We start from the raw sequence: 20,225 nt of genomic DNA on the forward strand, positions 1-20,225 counted from the left end.
TAGACGAAAAAAAGACTCTGATTCTTAAGAACCCAACGGGCCTTTTCCCCTCGAATCGTGCAAAGGTTTCCTCGGGCCGGACGAAGATTGGGTGACGGAGGGATCGTACCATTCGAGCCGTTTTTTTTTCATGCTTTTCTCGGAGGTCTGGAGAAAGCTGCAATCAAGAGAATTTCATGGAGCCTGAACGAAATGATGCAAGCGAGAAAGGGCAAAGGAAAGTGCTAGGAGTGAGACGAGGTTGGGTTAGAATTCCCTTTGAATTGCAATGACGAAGAAAAATTTCTTTTCTTGTACAATTATTGGGACCTATATCTGGTTCGACTTCACGTTGGTACATTCCCCCATAAATTGGTGGATACAAATCTCAATATATGATCGGATTAAGATGTCATATATATCCTTGTTACTTCTTATCCACCCGTTGTAGAACTTGCACACATTATTGCTAGGTTGGAAAGGCCACCATTCAAAAGGTTTGGTCAACTTGCGCACTAATTTTCAAGGTAGTAGTTGGACAAAGAAAAAAATGAAGAAGGTTTGCGACTTTTTCTTTTATGGTGTCTTTGAGTGTTTATTATATATATTAAGCATTTCAGGCCATTTATCTTATGTGTTCATATTTTGTTAGTGGTTTCAACTCATGTGCTGTGACAGAATTTGCTATTCAGTTATTTTAGACAACATCGCATCTTCATCTTCTCTCTCTTTTACTTTTGCATGAGATTGAGAGTTCTCACAAGGCAAATAGGTTCGCCATTCAACTTGCATCTAGAGAGGACGGGATAAGATTCGCCTTGTTTCAACTACTCGAGGTTTGATAGGGGTATGAATCACCTTTGGCAAGCCTTTCCTCGTTGACGAGGTAGGTTCAAAGCCTCAAATTATTAACTTCACCGAGGCGCCTTAGTGTTCACAAAATTTTGTTTGGCTATCCGATGACGTGGCCAATAAATGACCCGTGGCTTTTGAGTTTAATATGGCCCACATGTGGCGTCCACATTAGATGTAGTAATAATGGATTTTTCCACTTTGTCAGAAGAAATTTAACAGATGTAGTGACATAATTTAAGGTCACAACAAATGATTTGATGAAAAATGTAACTGTATTTAAATTAGTTCAATGATAAAATATCGTATGACATTATGTCCAAATAAAAAAGTAAAACTTAAAATAAAAAAAAAAAAAAAAGGCAATGGTTATGACAAGAAAATTATCTAAATAACGCAAGAGACGCTTCGAATTTGACCAATTGAGATATCTGAAGACAATATTTTTTATTATTTCTTCCTCCCGGGGGGCGATTGGGACGAGGGCATAAGGGTCTTTATGACACAATCAATAATTCGCTTCATTTTCAATTAGGCCTTGCCCTACCTTTTTTTTTTTTCATGCTTTTCTCGGAGGTCTGGAGAAAGCTGCAATCAAGAGAATTTCATGGAGCCTGAACGAAATGATGCAAGCGAGAAAGGGCAAAGGAAAGTGCTAGGAGTGAGACGAGGTTGGGTTAGAATTCCCTTTGAAGTGCAATGACGAAGAAAAATTTCTTTTCTTGTACAATTATTGGGACCTATATCTGGTTCGACTTCACGTTGGTACATTCCCCCATAAATTGGTGGATACAAATCTCAATATATGATCGGATTAAGATGTCATATATATCCTTGTTACTTCTTATCCACCCGTTGTAGAACTTGCACACATTATTGCTAGGTTGGAAAGGCCACCATTCAAAAGGTTTGGTCAACTTGCGCACTAATTTTCAAGGTAGTAGTTGGACAAAGAAAAAAATGAAGAAGGTTTGCGACTTTTTCTTTTATGGTGTCTTTGAGTGTTTATTATATATATTAAGCATTTCAGGCCATTTATCTTATGTGTTCATATTTTGTTAGTGGTTTCAACTCATGTGCTGTGACAGAATTTGCTATTCAGTTATTTTAGACAACATCGCATCTTCATCTTCTCTCTCTTTTACTTTTGCATGAGATTGAGAGTTCTCACAAGGCAAATAGGTTCGCCATTCAACTTGCATCTAGAGAGGACGGGATAAGATTCGCCTTGTTTCAACTACTCGAGGTTTGATAGGGGTATGAATCACCTTTGGCAAGCCTTTCCTCGTTGACGAGGTAGGTTCAAAGCCTCACATTATTAACTTCACCGAGGCGCCTTAGTGTTCACAAAATTTTGTTTGGCTATCCGATGACGTGGCCAATAAATGACCCGTGGCTTTTGAGTTTAATATGGCCCACATGTGGCGTCCACATTAGATGTAGTAATAATGGATTTTTCCACTTTGTCAGAAGAAATTTAACAGATGTAGTGACATAATTTAAGGTCACAACAAATGATTTGATGAAAAATGTAACTGTATTTAAATTAGTTCAATGATAAAATATCGTATGACATTATGTCCAAATATACATAATTCGGTAATAAATCCATCGAGTTCAATACCAAATATTGTTTCTGCTTTGGGATTGTGGTTTTGAGTTTCACTCAATATTTGTGTTTCTGCGAACCTATCTCGAGCAATCCCTATATTATTATTGTTGTTATTTTTATTGTTATTGTTATTCGACTGCCTCGTATAACCAAGCAACAACAGTTACTATTAGGTTGGTTGGAGGTCAAAGAGAGTGAACAATATAATTATAATTCGTTGAGTGCCCAATCATAAAAGAAGAAAAAAGATTTAATCTTGTCAATTGTTGCGTCTAGTAATGCTTGCACGTGCTTTTAATTTTCGTCAATGGCAGGGAAGTTTAAGTTGGTGATTGAAAAACACATCACACCGTATTTGTAAACAACATTAGTTAACATTAGTAAACAAAATCAAACCAACATATTATCTATATCGTTATATAATGACACCAAACTGATTCTAATTTAATTAGCAGAAAAAAAAAAGCATTCGAAATTCAGAATCAGTTTAATGTCACTGCAATTCTACTTCACCTATCACAACTCATTTTCTTCAGGAATGGATTTAAGAACAGGCTTCCAACTTGTCTGAGAATTAACTGAATTACATGATCTATTTATTGATTTTATTACTCGGACTTTTTCAACATATATTCTCTTTGATAATAACGCCTGAAGCTGCCGCTTTGTAATGACCACTTTAACCCTCTTGATTCCAGTAGGAGGTTCAGTTTCAGCCCTGACCGGCGGTGGCGCAACGGCTGCAAGCGGCGTTCCAACCGGAACTGGATTCGACAGAAGAGTACTGGTGCTATCCCTTCTGTCTACCTATAATATTCTTTTGTTTCTGCCTCCGCCTAATCTGATACATGAACTTATATCGAGCCCACGACGAGAGCCAGAATTTCCCATATATTCTTGTGCTTGGAAAACGATAGCAAAATCCAAAGGCCACTCAAGAAATTTGGAGATCCGAAACTCAAAAATAATAAAATTATATAAAGAACTGTGGATGTTCGAGTTAATAGTTCCAATGGCCATTGAACTTATATTCATAGTTTTTATTGATCACTGAAATTTAAAATATCGAGTTTTAGCCACTGAACTTAGAGCAATATTTTCGATTGCTCACTGAACTTAGGTCCATGTTTTAGATTGTTCACTGAAATTTAAAATGTCGAGTTTTGGCCACTGAACTTTGAAATATGTCGTACATTTCTCAGTAGCATAACTGTTGAATTTTGAAAAATATCGAGTTTACATTGAGTAATGTACAACATTTTTTCAAAGTTTAGTGAGTAATATACAATATTTTTCAAAGTTTAATAGTCAAAACTTGATATTTAAACTTCATTGAGCAATCTAAGACATGGACCTAAATTCAGTTATCAAAACTCAACATTTTAAATTTTAGTGACCAATTAGAGACATGATCCTGTGTTCAGTGACCATTGGAACAATTAACTCGTGGATGTTCACAAAATTTGAAGCCTTAAGCAAAGGTTTCACTTGTAAAATGGTCGAGTCCCTTTAGAATTGAAACTTACTAGGAAGAGAGGTGAGAGTTGTGCAAACAAGTAGGAGTTTTGTTGGACGCAAGGAGGAAATACCAAATATATCCAAGAAAATTTGTGTAAAGATAGTTGATTTTATGTGATGAAGAAGGCACAATATTTTTATATGATAAGACAATGATGATTTGAACTGCAGTGAAAGAAAGTAGCCACGTTTGTTGTAAGTTAAAGAGTGCTAAAAATCTAAGTTTAAGTCAATAGTGTAAGGTCTAAAGGTGTAATTGGCGATTTTGTGAACAAAATGACTAAATTGTAAATTTATAAAAGTCGTGGACTCAATTATACAATGTTATAAAAGTCGGGGACTTAGGGTGCATTTTAGCAAAGCTAGATGGTAGGGACTAGGGTTTGAGTGTTTGGTTCAAATCAAGGTCACGGGGCCGGAAGCCACTAGCTGTTCGCCCTGCCATCCCTCGAGCAAGAAGAAGCAGAATAGTCATTGCTCGCTCGCCGCTCGATGTTCGCTTGAGCAACGGTGTTATATAGAAAATCGTATTTTCGATTTCTGGAAAGTTTGACATGGCCTAGGACTCCTAATTGCCCCCAACTATAAATACAAAGGTCGTGAACGTGAAAGAGAGATTGTCCTATTGTGCTTTACATAGATATCATCTTCAATATTCTCTCAAGTGATCCAAGGCAGAACTGAACAAGAAATTCATCCATAAACACCTTGAAATTCATCCATAAACACCTTGTGATCCGGGCAATCCATTGTTGGGGAAAACATCACTATTTGTGAAGACAAAACATCTGGACTTCTTTATCTATTGAGGAAAGGACTCTCTCATTGGAAGCTTGAGAGAGGTGGACGACAAGCGCAGGAACTGGACAAGAACAGGATGATCTTGAAATTTCACTTGGTGATACAATCAGCTAGAGACCAGGAGGCTGTATTGGACAGCAGATTGGGCTGCAGGAGGTAAATCGGGAAGCTAGCAGGAGACTAGCAGTATATACGGCAGTAGATCGTGAGACTGGAACATGTCTGACTTGGTACGGAGTTTGGCAAAACTTGTACTGGTTGAATTGGTATAGTGGAAACCACTGGCTTGGTCCCGGAGTTTTACCCACGTTGGGGTTTCTTTGTCATCCTATTGTAAGTTAGTGTTGTTACTGTTTTTTTTTTTTACTTTATGCAAATCGACAATTCAACATAGACTTAATTGGACGTGTATGTTTAATCACCTAGACAACAATTAATTTATGACTTGTTACAATTAATTGTATTAATTCTGCACATAAGGTTAAACGGTAAATTGGAACATAAACTTGGTAATGCTAAAATTTGAATTTGACATAGTAAAGCATTCCCATGAATTTTCAAGTGATTGTAGAACGTTCCCTGAACTTTCAAGTGGTATCAAATCCTAAGTACGAATCTTGACTTTACATTAGTCTAGATGAGTATGTCGTTGAATATGCCACCCCACTTTGATGGGAACAATTATGCGTATTGGAAGGTTAGAATGAGGGCGTTTTTGAAATCCTTAGATGAGCGTGTTTGGCAAATTGTGGTAAATGGTTGGTCAACCCCTAATATCACAATAGACGGTATAATCACTTTCACCCCTATTGTGAACTGGTCTAGAGCTCCATTGGATAGCTGTAATTTAAATAGTAAAGCCCTCCATGCCCTATTTATGGCAGTGTCCCCCGAGGAGTTTAGGAGAGTGTCCATGTGTGAGGTAGCAAAGGAAGTTTGGGATATTTTAGAAACCACACATGAGGGAACTCAGGCAGTTAAGAGTTTTAAGCTGCAGATGTTGACCACTAGGTTTGAAGAGATAAGAATGAAAGATGATGAGATGTTTGATGTCTTTTATGCGAGTTTAGATGACATAGTAAATTCGTCCTTCAACCTAGGTGAGAAAATCCCTAGGCCTAAGTTAGTGAGAAAGATTCTTAGATCCTTACTTGAGTGTTTTAGGCCTAAAGTCACGGCAATTGAGGAGAGTAAGGACATAGACACTATCAAGGTAAAGGAGTTAGTTAGATCCCTCCAAACCTATGAATTGACCTTAGACAATGCAGTTAAGGAAAAATCCATAGCCTTAAAAATCGCTAGGAATATCCAGATGGAATCTTCTGATTCTGATTCACCCAATGATGAGGAGATGGCCTACCTAACTAAAAAATTTCAAAAAATGTTTATGAATAAGAAAAAAGCCTCAAGAGAGACAAAGAGGTACTTCGAGTGAATCTAGGAAGAAATCTAAATCCGTGAGATGCCATAACTGTCGCAGTTTCGGTCATGTGAGGAATAAGTGCCCTAGTGCTAAGAGATTTGAAGAGAAGGCTATGAATAATACTCTCACTGATGACGAGTTTAGCTCGGAAAATCAGAGTGAGAAATCCATCCGTGAGGAGAGTGGAAAATATGTGGCCTTCGTTGCTAAGGGTAAAAGTGGATCCGATCAGGGGAGTGAAAGGATAGAGGACTTAGATAATAGTGAAAATTCTAGTGATGAGAGTGGAAGATCTAGAAACAGCCTATGATAGGATGTATGAGGAAAGCATCAAGATCATAGCCACTAACCAGGCAATGAGCAAGAAAGTGAAAGAGTTTAAGCTAGAGAAGGAAAAGTTAGAGGCCCATGTTAGTGATCTCACCAATAAGAATAAGATGTCCTCTAAGAGAGTAAGTGAGCTAACCATTGCGAATGAGACCTTAGCTATTCAGGTTAAACACCTTGAGAGTGAGCTCGAGTTGTCTAGGTCTCGGTCACTTGCATTTTCTAGCAGTTCTGAAAGACTAGATGATATTCTATGAATAGGCAAGCCAGCTGGTGATAAGGGAGGTCTAGGTTTTGATCTGAATGTTGCTAGCACATCACAGACCACCTTTGTTCATGCTACTGACCGGCCAAACATTGTGACTAACCCCATACCAAATGTTGTAGGAACTTCAGGACGTAGGTCTACCAGACGTCGTATGACCCATCGGCCTAGGAATAGAAATCAGCGCAAGCATATCACAGGTCCTAGGTTTATCCCTACATGTTTTCACTATGGAGAGTTATGTCACATCCGCCCTAAGTGTCATCACTACCTGAACAATAGGAAAGACTTGAGCTTGAAAAAGAACAAAAATCTGGTGTCTGTTGGTCAGATTGGATTCCTTACTAATCAAATGAATCGTTTGACTCAATTGGTGACACAGCTGTCTGGAAACAATCCTCGCTCTATACAAGTTTGGGTGAAGAAAAGCGATCTCCCAAATTTGGTTACAGATCATGGTGCTCTTAAAGGAAATAGCAATTATATACCTACTTGATTAGGTATTTTTTCTGTATGCTTGGCTCTTAATTGATATATAGTTGTTGCATGCATCACATATATATTATTTATTTTTGTTTTGTTATTTTTTATGCATGTTCATTTTCACTTACGAGTTTTGGCGCATGCATGTTTATTTTGTCTTTGTGTGCTTGACTTTATTTTATTTTGTGGAGCATTCATTTTAGGAAAAACGAAAAACACAAAAATATTGAAAATTTGAAAAAGACAAAAATAGTTGGTTATGAAAATTTCTATAGCATGACACATGACTTAAAGCTTGCACGTTGTATCATGTATGATCTAAAATTGATAAGTTATAGAATAATTTTCATTGCTTGATTAAGTCTAGTTGGATTAATATGTATAAGTGTCTTCATGTATCATCTGCACTGCACACACTATAAATTTGTTAGTGGGACGCTACCGCGTGTGTAAGATTTGGGATGACTGTCACATGTTGATGGGGTGACTTTGAACATGAATTGACCAATTTTTGTAGACCTTAACCCAAAAATTTCCCTCAATTTTAAATGCTCATATCTTAATGTTCTTCTTCGGGACCTATTTGACTCGAGCAATTAAGCCTGCGGGGTCTCTTAAAATCTGGTGCCTATGGTCAACTGACTTTGGTTAACTAGCCTAAAGCTCGCTAAAGGAGTCATCTTAGTCGCCTAATGGAGAAGAACATGCACTTAAGATGAAAAATTAATGAGCTGGAGAAATGAGAAAAATATAATGAGTTGAAATACTTTGAAAATTTGAAAAACAAATAAGCGCATAGTAAAGGGGAGATAAGTAAAAACAATAAGTATAGGTTCTACTACGCGTTACATGGTTTGACTCTCATTAGTAGGAGAGCATACTTATTAGCAGTGATTGACATGTCCCTTCTCACAAAATTAAGGTTTGGAGTCCTGCTTGTATTGGAGCAGTGACACTTTACACACATGAGTCACTTATATTATTATTTCATTCTGGACTGAACTAAGTATGTGGGGAGTTATACTACTTGTTGATTTTGCTTTTGCATTTTTTATTATTATGTGTTATTGCTCGACTTGGCCTTAATGTATGTCCCTTCAGTATTTGTGACAAAAAGAGAGGGAAAAATGTGTAACTGAGAGGGAGACAAAAATAATGATAGAGCATACACATAGGAGAGCGACTGCATATGCATACACATGATGTCATTCATTGTTGTCACTTGCATTGCATTGTTATGTCTAGGGGTCGTTGGGGAGAGATATAGATATATTTACCTACTGCATAAAAACATGAAAGTTTGCAGTAAGGGGGAACATTGCATTGCATTCCATATCACATCCATCTGTTTGAGTTTTGATGTTTAGTGATATTGGTGTCTTGGTTGGTATTTTGATTGACATCAATATCACGTCTCAAACTGTTATGTTGATTTGTGATTAATAGCTTTAATTAATTTTTATATTTCCTGTATCACGTGCTTTTACACTGGGTACATGAGTTTGTGGATTTTAAGAAATAGGTACACGAAGGAATGCAAAACTCAATGATTGGGTTTACTGGGTAGTTTAATTTTTTGTTGTCAAGTCTTGACTTATTTTTTATTGTCCTGTCTTCATTTGTAGAGTTTTGTCACAAAATACCAAATGAGGAGTTTGTTAGGTCTAAAGGTGTAATTGGCGATTCTGTGGACAAAATGACTAAATTGTAAATTTCTAAAAGTCAGGGACTCAATTATACAATGTTATAAAAGTCAGGGACTTAGGGTGCAATTTAGCAAAACTAGATGGTAGGGACTAGGGTTTGAGTATTTGGTTCAAATCAATGTCACGGCGTCGAAAGTTCGCTAGTCGTTCGCCATGCCACCGCTCGAGCGAGAGGAAGCAGAATGGTCGTCGCTCGCTCACCGCTCGATATTTGCTCGAGCGAAGTGGCGTCGCTCGCTGTTCGCTCGAACGACGGTGTTATATGGAAAATTGTATTTTCGATTTTTGAAAAGTTTGACACGGCCTAGGACTCCTAATTGCCCCCAACTATAAATACAAAGGCCATGAACATGAAAGAGAGATTGACATATTGTGCTTTACATAGATATCATCTTCAATATTCTCTAAAGTGATCCAACGCAGAACTGGACAAGGAATTCATCCATAAACACTTTGTGATCTGGGCAATCCACTGTTGTGGAAAACATCACTATTTGTAAAGACAAAACACCTGGACTTCTTCATCTGTTGATGAAAGGACTCTCTCATTTGGAGATTGAGAGAGGTGGACGATAAGCGCAGGAACTAGACAAGAACAAGAGGTTCTTGGAATTCCACTTGGTGATACAATCAGCTAGAGACCAGGAGGCTGTATTGGACAGCAGATTGAGTTACAGGAGGTAGATCGAGAAGCTAGCAGGAGACTAGCAGTATCTATAGCAGTAGATCGTGAGACTAGAACAGCGAGTCTGACTTGGTACGGAGTTTGGCATAAGTTGTACTTGCTGGATTGATATAGTGAAAACTACTGGCTTGGTCCCGGAGTTTTACCCACGCTAGGGTTTTTCCGTCATCATATTGTGAGTTGGTGTTGTTACTGTTTTATTTACTTTACGCAAACCGACAATTCAATATAAGCTTAATTGGACGTGTATGTTTAATCACCTAGACAACAATAATTTGTGACTTGTTACAATTAATTGTATTAATTTCGCACGTAAAGTCAAACGATAAATTGGAAAGTAAACTTGGTAATGCTAAAATTTGAATTTGACATAGTAAAGCATTCCCGTGAATTTCCAAATGGTTGTAGAACGTTCCCTGAACTTTCAAATAATTATTTTATTTTATGAATTTTATAGATTTTATCAATTTTTTAATCATAAATTTCATCAACATGTTCAAAAAAATTTAAAAATCTGATTTTTAATGTCTTGTGTACCGTCCTGCCTTTATAAATAATCTATTTTCAGTTTTTTATGTTATTTTTTTGATATTATAACTTTGTGTTTCTGGTGAGTGCCATAGTAGTTATAAACAAACTTTAACCTGTCCATCATTATAATATATTATATTTCACGTTCTTTCAAGAAAAAGAAGGGGAAAATGATACTAAAAAGGTTAAACCCTAATCTTAAGGTTCCCCACCACCTCTACCCTAGAGTATCGTGAAGGAGGTAAATAGCAGGTTATGCCTCCAAGGATAAAGAGTGGAAGGCTGCTTGTACACTTGCACTTACCCAATAGTCAAATCCATATTTCAGGATTCGAACCCTTGACGCAACAGCCTCAAGTAAAGCTGGATTTCTCCACCCTCCCCTCTTACCACTTGGAGATGTACCCTGGGGGCAAGGGGAAAATGATACTAGTTTTTAGTCAAGGTTGCACAGAGCTCTTGCTTTTAAGGGTGGAGATGAGATGCCCACAGGAGTTAGGAGCAGAATATTTTTCGTTCTTTTTTATTCGTGTAACTTAGATGTCTCGTATCTTTATAATCAATTAATGGAATTTTATAAAAGATCATCGAGATCAATATTTAAGTATTTCTTAGCTTGTTTAAGTCTTGAGTCGAGTCATATTTCTTTATCGATTTCAATGGCAGCTATTAAAGTGATAATCCAATATCCAAAAAACTAGGAAAAACAAAATACATAATTCTTAAAGAACAGTGTCTGAGGTTCAGCAGACATAAATATGGATTAGAATCATATATTTTGTGAATTCCATAAATCTACTAGTTTAGTTTGTCTTAGCTGTTGTTGGGGTCTTCCACTTAGAAGAATGTCATTATCAGTTGGTGGACAAAAGGAAACTCAGGTATGACTTTGGAGGCGACAAAAATCTTGCATTTTCCAACAAAACTACTACTCCTCTCTACTTTGTAATTCTTTGGAAAAAGAGATTGGCAATCAAGTTTAGAAAATGAACAGTAAAATTTTGTGTTCTTACGAATTATTTTGTGTCTCCATCTTAATTCTCATATTGCTTGCTTTTGTAATTTTTTAATGAACCGTCCGTCCTAATATTTGTTAAGTTAGGAGAAAAGAGTTCGAGGAAAAGTTGTTTTGACGACTGCCGCTAAGCAGACATAAATCTAAAAAATTTGAGTCATTTCCCAAGTTCCGTTTGGATCCCATTAAATTAATTTTCATTTCTCTCTCTTATTTTTAATCACACAATTTTTTATAAAATAATATTACACGTAAATTGAAAAATTTTCCTTCTTTTTCAACCACTCATTATTAAAAAAAAAAAATACGATTTCACTCATTTTAATTTGAAAAAATAAGGACCAAATGGAGGCTAAATTTCAAAGCAAGGCTTGGGCCCCTACAGGTAGGAATGAACGACGGAACCCGCAATCCAAGCTCCAAATTCTCAAGCCACTCGCTGACTCGCCTTAAGTGGCTATGATATGCAAATTAATTGAATTTGAATTTGAATTTGATTTTTTCTAATTGTTTAATTGAGGGGAAAAAATTGATGTTGATCCTTCAAAATAAAATTATAAGGGGAATGGCTCCCCAACCAGTAGGGCAAGCCTAGCCCAAAATTACACAAGAAAGCTGATTGGCACTTAGTTTGCTTGTTGAATCAAGCCGATCCCGAGATGGGCGAACCGAATTCGATTGGTCCATTGCCATCACTACCTATAAGGTACGTTTTGACATATCAGTTTAATTGAAACCTCAGACATTATTCCAACCAAATTTGCTCCTTTCGTCAACGGAGCTTGCCATTGGCCTTGGTAATGAAAGTATAATCATCTCAAAAGTCCTAGAAAACATAACTTCGAGCCAAAATCCCTCCTTTAATGTGATGAAATTTTGAAAATAAAAATGAGAAGATTATTTGTTTCCCGAGCTTCAAAGATAAATATCTGAAGTTCCTGTGAACTTCCACCAATAGAAAATGTTGTCAGCACTAGCACAAAATCTCTCCTTTACTCGCTCGATTTATAAAGTTACCATCAGCTTGCCAAAATATTCAAGAAACACAAAAATCAGAGAAGAAAAGACAGAGAAATCTCAAACAACTATTTCAATGGTGCAGATTAGATTTCATCATCTGTTTAAAGCCAATAGCATAAATTTGAATGAAACTTCTTAATTCAGCCAAAATGTTAGTGACACAAGTTTGACCCAACAAATCTCAAAATCAAGAAATCTAGCGACAGAATACTTTTAAACAATAGAGAATAACAGCTCCACCATCACAGGTACAAGACGACGAAAATTGATTTCACTAGAAACTTGGGCAGTGTGAAAAGAGTAGAGATCACCTCTCCAACAATATATCATCGTGATCAAATCACAAAAGTATCCTAAATGAAAATAAAGTAATTCTGCATATAAAGAAGACTGTTCTCTTTATCTACTTCCCACATCATTTATCATGTTTGAAACTGCACAAATGAATAGCAGAAAATAATTGATCATCCACCAGTAGGGATTAAAAGAAATTTGCAAAATAATTCTATTAGTACTTTGAGGCACTGCCTATGGAACATAAATTAAGTCAACTTAAGCCTCAAAAACAGGACAACTCTACAAGTTAAACAAACAGCCATAAATATCATCCGCAAGTGACATGGACTCGGCCGAGATGCAACATAAAAAATCCCAAAAACATAAATGCCATAAAGTACCTAAAGTATCAGTAACTATGTATGTATATATTGATATATAGGTTTATATATATCAGCAGATCAGCTCAGAGAAAATTCGTTAACAGTTCATTCCATGGATTGCCGAGGTGCACGAGGTCGAACTGGAGTCTTTGATGGGCTTACCCTGCAAAAGTACAAATATGAAAGATATTAGGTCGATCCATGGTCAAGAGGAAAAGTAAGCAGTATAATTGGGCATCCATTTTCTGTAATATGACACCCTAGTTTCCTCACTATAAAAAGAAAGAAATCTAGGGGGGCATCTTCTCTGCAAGATTAGACAGAGATTTATGGACTGGGATAGGTGTAAGATCTCCCACGTAAACTTCTCAATTTTAGTGTAATGAGCTTCTACTTTCTATTTTGATCATATTGCTCTAGGGATTGGATGTAATCCGTATCAATGCAAGGGTATAGAGGAAATGAACCTTATAGGGAGTGATCCTAGGACTACACCACTGCAGTTCAGAGCTGCAATTGCACTCTCAGCCTGCCAAAGGAAAAATATTATGGTTGAAGTATAAATCCAAACACATCCAAAACATATATGGAAATTTTTGTAGTATATAATGATTTTCAAAAATATTAATTCCCATCAAATCCAAAAGAATTGAAGAAAATAGCAATGATTTTCTTGGTAATGTATTTTTCCAACTTTTCAATAATAGGGCCAATGAGAATCATCCTTTTATGATGTAAATGACACAGGTATGAAAACTTAAGGTTACTAATGACAAGGCAAAGTTTTACTTATCATAATATCTGAAACTTGGATAATGAATTGAAATGTTCATCCAAAAATGTAACAGGAATTGATTCCACAATAGAAATTACTACTATCAGTCAACTCTGAATGAACTAAAACCAGATTTGAAGAAGTTCAGAAAGATCTGAATTATTAGGTAAGAGAAATGAAAATAATAAGAACTGAAAAAGGTATTTAAACAAACAATTAAGTGCATTACTATCAACTTTTCAAATCAAACAAGTGGTTTATGATAAATTTACTAAGTAAAAGATGTCTTCTGTTGGGTGATAAAAAATATTAAAACATTATTCTTAATTTGTGCAAGGTGAAGGGAACTCTGGATTAACATATACAAAAGGTAGAAGACTACATCAACTACTTTGATGAGAGGATAAGAAGTGACGGGTAAATTACCAAAGGAAAATGATAAAATTCTCAAATGGAAGTAAGGAGGTTCTGCTTTAGTGGTTCAAGTCTCCATTTTTACGTAAAATACATTCTCTAGATCCATGTTTACAAAAACAATATTTACAGAAAGTTAACCTAGCCGAACCATTAGCAGCACCTCGACCTAGTCTTGATCCATGTTCACAGTTCAAAATGCGAGATTTCACTAAGAAAATTAAGACAACAGTGAATCCAACCAACATAAGCCAAGAAATCAGGAAGTCAAAGTCCACACTATCCCTTTTCAGCTTCCTCACTCTATTCCACTCACTTTTCCTCTCAATTCACTTAGTTTATATTTATGGAAATAGTGTTTCACTCAGAGGTAAGAATATAAATCATGAATTATTCTAGCCAAAAGAAGTTTCTAATTTATTTCCAAATTCCAAATATCAACTAGAATTGATAAAAACTTTCTCTATTGCACTTCTTGAACTCTATGCAAGAAAATCTTGGAAATTGGAGGCAATTAATGATTGAAACAAATGTAGTACATGGTTAGGGTAAAAGTTAAACTAATATGTTTGACACTCATCCTTGACAAGATAATTGAGCATATATCTCAGTATCGAAGTTCTAAGTGAGTAATGTAAATCAAGAAAAACAGTCTAAAACTCTGATTACTTGTAAGGATGTAATCGTACTTCAATGGACAACGTACTCTATCTTGAAGACTCCAGCCCCTAGCTTCACTTTGATACCGTAAGTTAAAACTACGATGGAACTTATAATCAAAGTAACCATATCAGCAATAGACAAATTCATTATACACATTAATCTTAAAGCTAAATTTGCCCCCACGATCTTCTCTTTTCCCAGGTGTTGAAAGTGTTCAGATTAATTTACTCACACCATCTACTTAATTTATAAACATTTTGTCATAGGTAATATCTTAATAAAGAGAATTATCTTTGTGATACATCAAGGAAAAATCACTGTAACTGTCTACTTAAACACTGGTTTGTATATATGTGCATTTCAAAAGAATTAACCGTACATCACTGTTCATTGACTGGAACCTCTTCATTACACATCCACACTTACAGAAAACGTGTAGGCTTATAAGTCATTTCTTTAATTTGATTTTGAAAAGGAAGAATTTATTAATGGAAAAGGAGTAACATACAAAGATAAGAGGACTGTATGCCCTCAAGAAAGAAAAATGAAAGTAAAATATCAGATAAATAGTCCAATTTGTCGAAGCTTTGGAAAGATACTACAGCCTACATCAATGATACAGAGGAGACATTCAAACTTTAAGGTTTTAGAACGTGTATTATCTCACGACTCTCACCCATAGCTGAAGCAATTCTGACACTTCCTGTGAGTCACAAGCAGAACCATCCAGAGGTAGATTTTTCAATCATCAAGATGAGTAATGATTCAGGGATATGTTAGGACACGGATAACATGAACGTTTATTTGCATAAAAACAAGACAAGTGTCCTGTATTTAAGAAAGTAAATGATAACTGAAAGGTTGACTTTACAGCATGTCACAAAACATTTATTAAAGTGAAGTGTGTTTAATTTAAGAAAAGGATCCAGTGACAACAGGGAGAAAATACAATTGAATTTTTTTTCCTTCTACTGTCGGCCAATGGACTAGCAAAAAAGGTTAAGTATAACTAGCTAAAAGTTCATCTTTCCTAGAAACTAATTGGTAGAAAACACGAATGTCCAATGCCTTTTATCGATGAGAAAGGATGCTGCAATTAAACATTATACAGTTGAGCAATATAAGAAAGAAAATAAGATTTGAGGGAAAAAGAACAAATTGAGTTCAGAGAGGAGCTGAAGAACACAAATAGAAGCAAGAACCTACCAGAAAGATGGATTTATGGTGGCAGTGCATAAAATAGACAGTTGTAAGCAGATGTGAGTGGTTGACTTTTGATGAGTATCAAGACTAGCGGGACAAATAAATGTAATTATATGTCTTTTATCATTGGCCTAAGTAAGAGTTTTCTGTATAAATATAATCGGTATTAGATTTGGGGTCTAAATAAGCATATTAGATTATAAGTATCTAACATAAATCCAAGAAAACTGTTTCTATCTATAAAGTGCCAGAAACGAAATAACATTAGCTTGAGAAATTCAGATCAGCTCCAGAAACCTATTCGCAAATATAATAGAATGATGAGCATCCATAAACAGTTTCTAATTGGAACATGCAATTCCATGGAGCCATAAATTGACAACATGAATTATCAATAACTTCTAATATCAAAGCAAAAATTAAAATCTCAACAATTATTCAAAGGCTGATAGCTGAATCAAATTTAATTGGCAAAAAAAACCTAGGGAGAATTTACTCAAAATTGTGCCACGCAGAAGTAACGATTTTGAGTTGAAATCATTGCGACGAACATTATCAGAAAATGAGGCTTCTATGGTACTTACCCTTACAAACTCCACAAAAGCTATACGGGTTAAATGATTATAATCGCCAAGCAGCCTCAATCGCAGAACCTGTGGGAGATAACATATTCCTTAAAATGGAGTTAGGATTCATAGAAAATATCATTTTAAGTTGTTACACAAGCAACTACAAACCTCTCCACAAATGGATTCAAAAAAGAGTTTGACATCAGCTTGAGTAACCTGCATCAAACAGATATGTGTTACACAATGACCATGTAGCCCAATAAATGATTGTTACCAAAAAATAGACAAATTGTAAAGCTACCTTTTTGTCAATGTTTGTACAGTAAATAGTTCTTGCACACATCTCCCTTTCATCTTCAGACTAATATCTCAGCAAAGAAAAAAAATATTAGTATCAGCTTAGTCTTTGAAACAATTCAAATTTAATAACACATGATATAAGAAAATAAAGACGATAACGACTAATGAATTATTCACCCGTGGCAAGAACGTAGGGTTAACAGGAGCAATCGCAGTTTTTGAAGGCAGCACTCTAACTGGATAATACCCAAGCATAGTTCCTGCCAAGCTCAAAGCATTCCTTGCACCTTCTGCAATGGGAAACAATGCAATGTAATTAACCCAAAGGTTTGACAAAATACACAACAAAACCATCACCTTAAATGACATACCCTCGTCAGTAAATTCAATGAAGGCAAATCGAAGTACAGAGTTAGGGTCACCACAGACACGACAATCAACAACCTTCAACACCAACAATGTGGGTACAATGTTTAGAACATAATTTTAAGTCAGCATAAATATAGTATCTACGCAGCATGTGGAAAGATGTGTACCTGTCCGCACCCAGTGAAGAGCGCAGCAAGTTGCTCTTCAGTAACCTACATTCATAACAAGAGAGATGATTTTTGAACCAAAGTACCTAAAATAACATAATTCACCAACTCTAAGGTCTCTTTACCTGATGATCAATGTCAGATACATACACAGTCCTCCTAATAACCTCTTCTCTCTGTGCCATACTTGTTCGACTATTTATCCTCCGCTTCCCATGACCATAGCCATTGTTCTTCTGTACATTCATTAAACACCAAAAACCATCAGTAAAATCAAATATCTTCCTTTAGTCAAACACCCATCTTTATTAACGCAATATGAGCCCAACTAAGATGGTACAAAATTTACTGTCACCAAGTTTAGTTATTCGCAATGAAGAGTGGAAATAAAATTGATGAGGCTTTACACACGTTCATCCATTAATTCCTTTCATTGTCCTTGTAAACCAATCAGACATTACTAAGGCACCAAAACAACAACAGAATAAAACAAGAAGGATATCAGATAGAAAACCAACCCTCCTAGTAGAATTTCCATTTGGAACTCCAGAGTTGACATGCTGCTGAAGTAAAAACATATTAGCATTATACCCATAGTGCCCTGCGGCTTGTGGGGGCGGTAACACCAGTCTATGGTACGCCGACCCAAGTGACGGCGGCACAAATTCCTGGGCCATCGGGTTCAATTTTGACAGCATTTCCTCCAAATCCCTCATCTCTCTTTTAAACCCCTCACCCCCATCATCTTCACCATTCATTTTCTGATGACTCTGGTTATTACTGCCAGTAATATTAGCCTTTGACACTCCATTTCCATTGATACTGTACGGCTGATCGTTGGATTGTGGAGAAGATATTTTCTGAACCATCAGATGGAGATTTTGGTCGACCGGTTTCTTTGACTTCTGATTAACGGAAGCCTTTGTTGACTGCTGTTGTTGATGATCCACAGCGGCGTCTTCTTGGTGGGCATCCGGGTCGGCCCGATTCGCCACGTTAGCGCCGGCATTTTCCATAACAGCCATGATCAAATGCTGTCGCAAGTCGAAATCAAACTCCCCAGGGGAAAAAATCCTTCTTCTTTTACTTCTATTTGGGTCACTGAAAATGGAAGAAAATACACTTACCAATCAAAAGGGGAATTTTTATGTATTTTCAAATGAATAAAAACTAGAAATTTACCTGATGAATGAGTCTAAACTCTAAGCAGTGTCCATTAAAGGATCGCGAGCTGAGAAAATCAAGAAAAGGGTGCGGGAGGCAAAAACAGAGCAGAACTTTTCTCTTTATTTAACAATATTTTACTGAGAACCAGAAAAAGAAGATATGTAGAGATAGAAAGAGGAATTGTATTACACTGACTGGCAGTAATTATGAGATTGTTGTAGAGAGAGAAAGAGGATAGTGGGTTCTTCGGATTGTCCGTTTAGGCCACCTAGAGAGAGAAATGTTTCACATTTTTTTTTTCCTTCAGTAAAATAATCCTTAAACTTTCATTTTCATGTCAATTTAGACACTTCGTCTATATCTATTTTTATAAAACCAAAATAAATGCATGGCTTGAAATGTATGTTAATGTATTTAATTCGTTGTCCAAATTACCAGAAATGCTTATTCCTCTAAAAAATTGTAATTCATCGTTATGGCATTACTTTTTTGCCCGTGTTTGCAAATTCAGACAATAATAAATAACGCAACAATCTCATTACCTCTGAATATCGTGAATTTGTTGAGATCGAACGAAATGCTTAAAGCGAAACAACGAAAATATCCAATTTATTTTTTAGAGAAGAAAATTGGGTTCTTCGGATAGTCCGTTTAGGCTATCTTAGCATTAAGTTTGTTGTTTTATTATTCGCAACACCCCAAAAGATTGACGAAAATAGAGTGGGGATGGCGTTGCTCAGTACGGTAGCCCATTTTTCATTTATTTAATTGCTTTTGGCTTTTTGCATAGATTTCTGCGAGCAATAATTATAATGGAGGAAATCATGATTACATCATTGCGTATCATTGATGATGGCATGAATGGTGGTAGCATTGACATGGTTAATAATGAGGAAAATATTTAATAGTCTCAATAAAGAATAATTTTTTAGTAAATTTTAATAAAAAATGATTAAACGTGTGATGAAATAATCTTGAATCTCATAAGATATGTAATTAATTTTAAATTAATTTTTTATCGAAACTTTTAGTTAGACCAAACAAGAGCATACATACCTATATATGTTGGTCAGTGAAATTTCAGTGCGTTCTACGTTGCCACAATGAATTTCACTAGCGGTGTTTAAGAGCTTGTTTGAAAGATTTTCTCCAAAATTATTTTCAATCACATATTTGATAAGAATTTGAATCTTTTTACTTTTTAACTAAATATTTTTATTGAAAAGTTTTTCCCAAACCAACTCTCAATATATTTAGCCCCTGTTTGAAAATTATTTTTTTAACTCATTTTCAAACATGTTCCCACAATAAAATATTTGCACGTAAACTAAATTTTTTCTATTTTTTAAACGTATATTTTTCGAAAAAAAAAACTATTCTGAAACTCATTTTCTCAAAAAGAGCTCTTTTTAATTTTTATCAAATAGGAGCTTATATTACCAGCGGCACAACAATTCACTAACAGATATAAGTAAACTACATTCATGTAATCAAACTAAAAATCCCTTTTTTTGGATTCCAATAGCATAAGAACTGACATGCAAGCCTATGTTTGAGTCACATTTGCAAAATTTATATAAGTATTCAAATTATATTCTATTTATATATTTTAAAAAATTTAAAAGTATTATTCACTTATCAATCACGCATTTTTATCTATGTATAATTTAAATCATTTATCAATATTTCCAATGCATGCTCAAAGTCATCACTTATGAGTGC

The 20,225-nt window shown here is 35.6% G+C and overlaps 2 protein-coding genes across 2 annotated transcripts; one reads left to right on the plus strand and one right to left on the minus strand.

The window, feature by feature from the left end:
• The first annotated feature begins 5,405 nt into the window (after positions 1-5,405).
• LOC111404292 lies at positions 5,406-6,495 on the plus strand. The gene is made up of 2 exons (XM_023033125.1): positions 5,406-5,983; positions 6,159-6,495. Exons 1-2 carry the CDS (start codon positions 5,406-5,408, stop codon positions 6,493-6,495), a joined length of 915 nt encoding a protein of 304 aa, XP_022888893.1.
• A 5,835-nt stretch (positions 6,496-12,330) lies between these two features.
• Positions 12,331-18,721, minus strand: LOC111393907 (polyadenylate-binding protein-interacting protein 12-like). Its single transcript, XM_023019683.1, has 11 exons — positions 18,519-18,721; positions 17,855-18,437; positions 17,462-17,572; positions 17,337-17,381; positions 17,172-17,244; positions 16,978-17,090; positions 16,802-16,861; positions 16,669-16,716; positions 16,516-16,584; positions 13,344-13,405; positions 12,331-13,039 (listed from the first exon to the last, which is right to left on the minus strand). Exons 2-11 carry the CDS (start codon positions 18,359-18,361, stop codon positions 12,982-12,984), a joined length of 1,146 nt encoding a protein of 381 aa, XP_022875451.1. The 5' UTR covers positions 18,362-18,437; positions 18,519-18,721; the 3' UTR covers positions 12,331-12,981.
• Between the last annotated feature and the right edge of the window lie 1,504 nt (positions 18,722-20,225).

Source organism: Olea europaea, chromosome 1, assembly GCF_002742605.1.
Source record: "Olea europaea var. sylvestris chromosome 1, O_europaea_v1, whole genome shotgun sequence".
In the NCBI taxonomy this organism is placed as follows: domain Eukaryota; kingdom Viridiplantae; phylum Streptophyta; class Magnoliopsida; order Lamiales; family Oleaceae; genus Olea; species Olea europaea.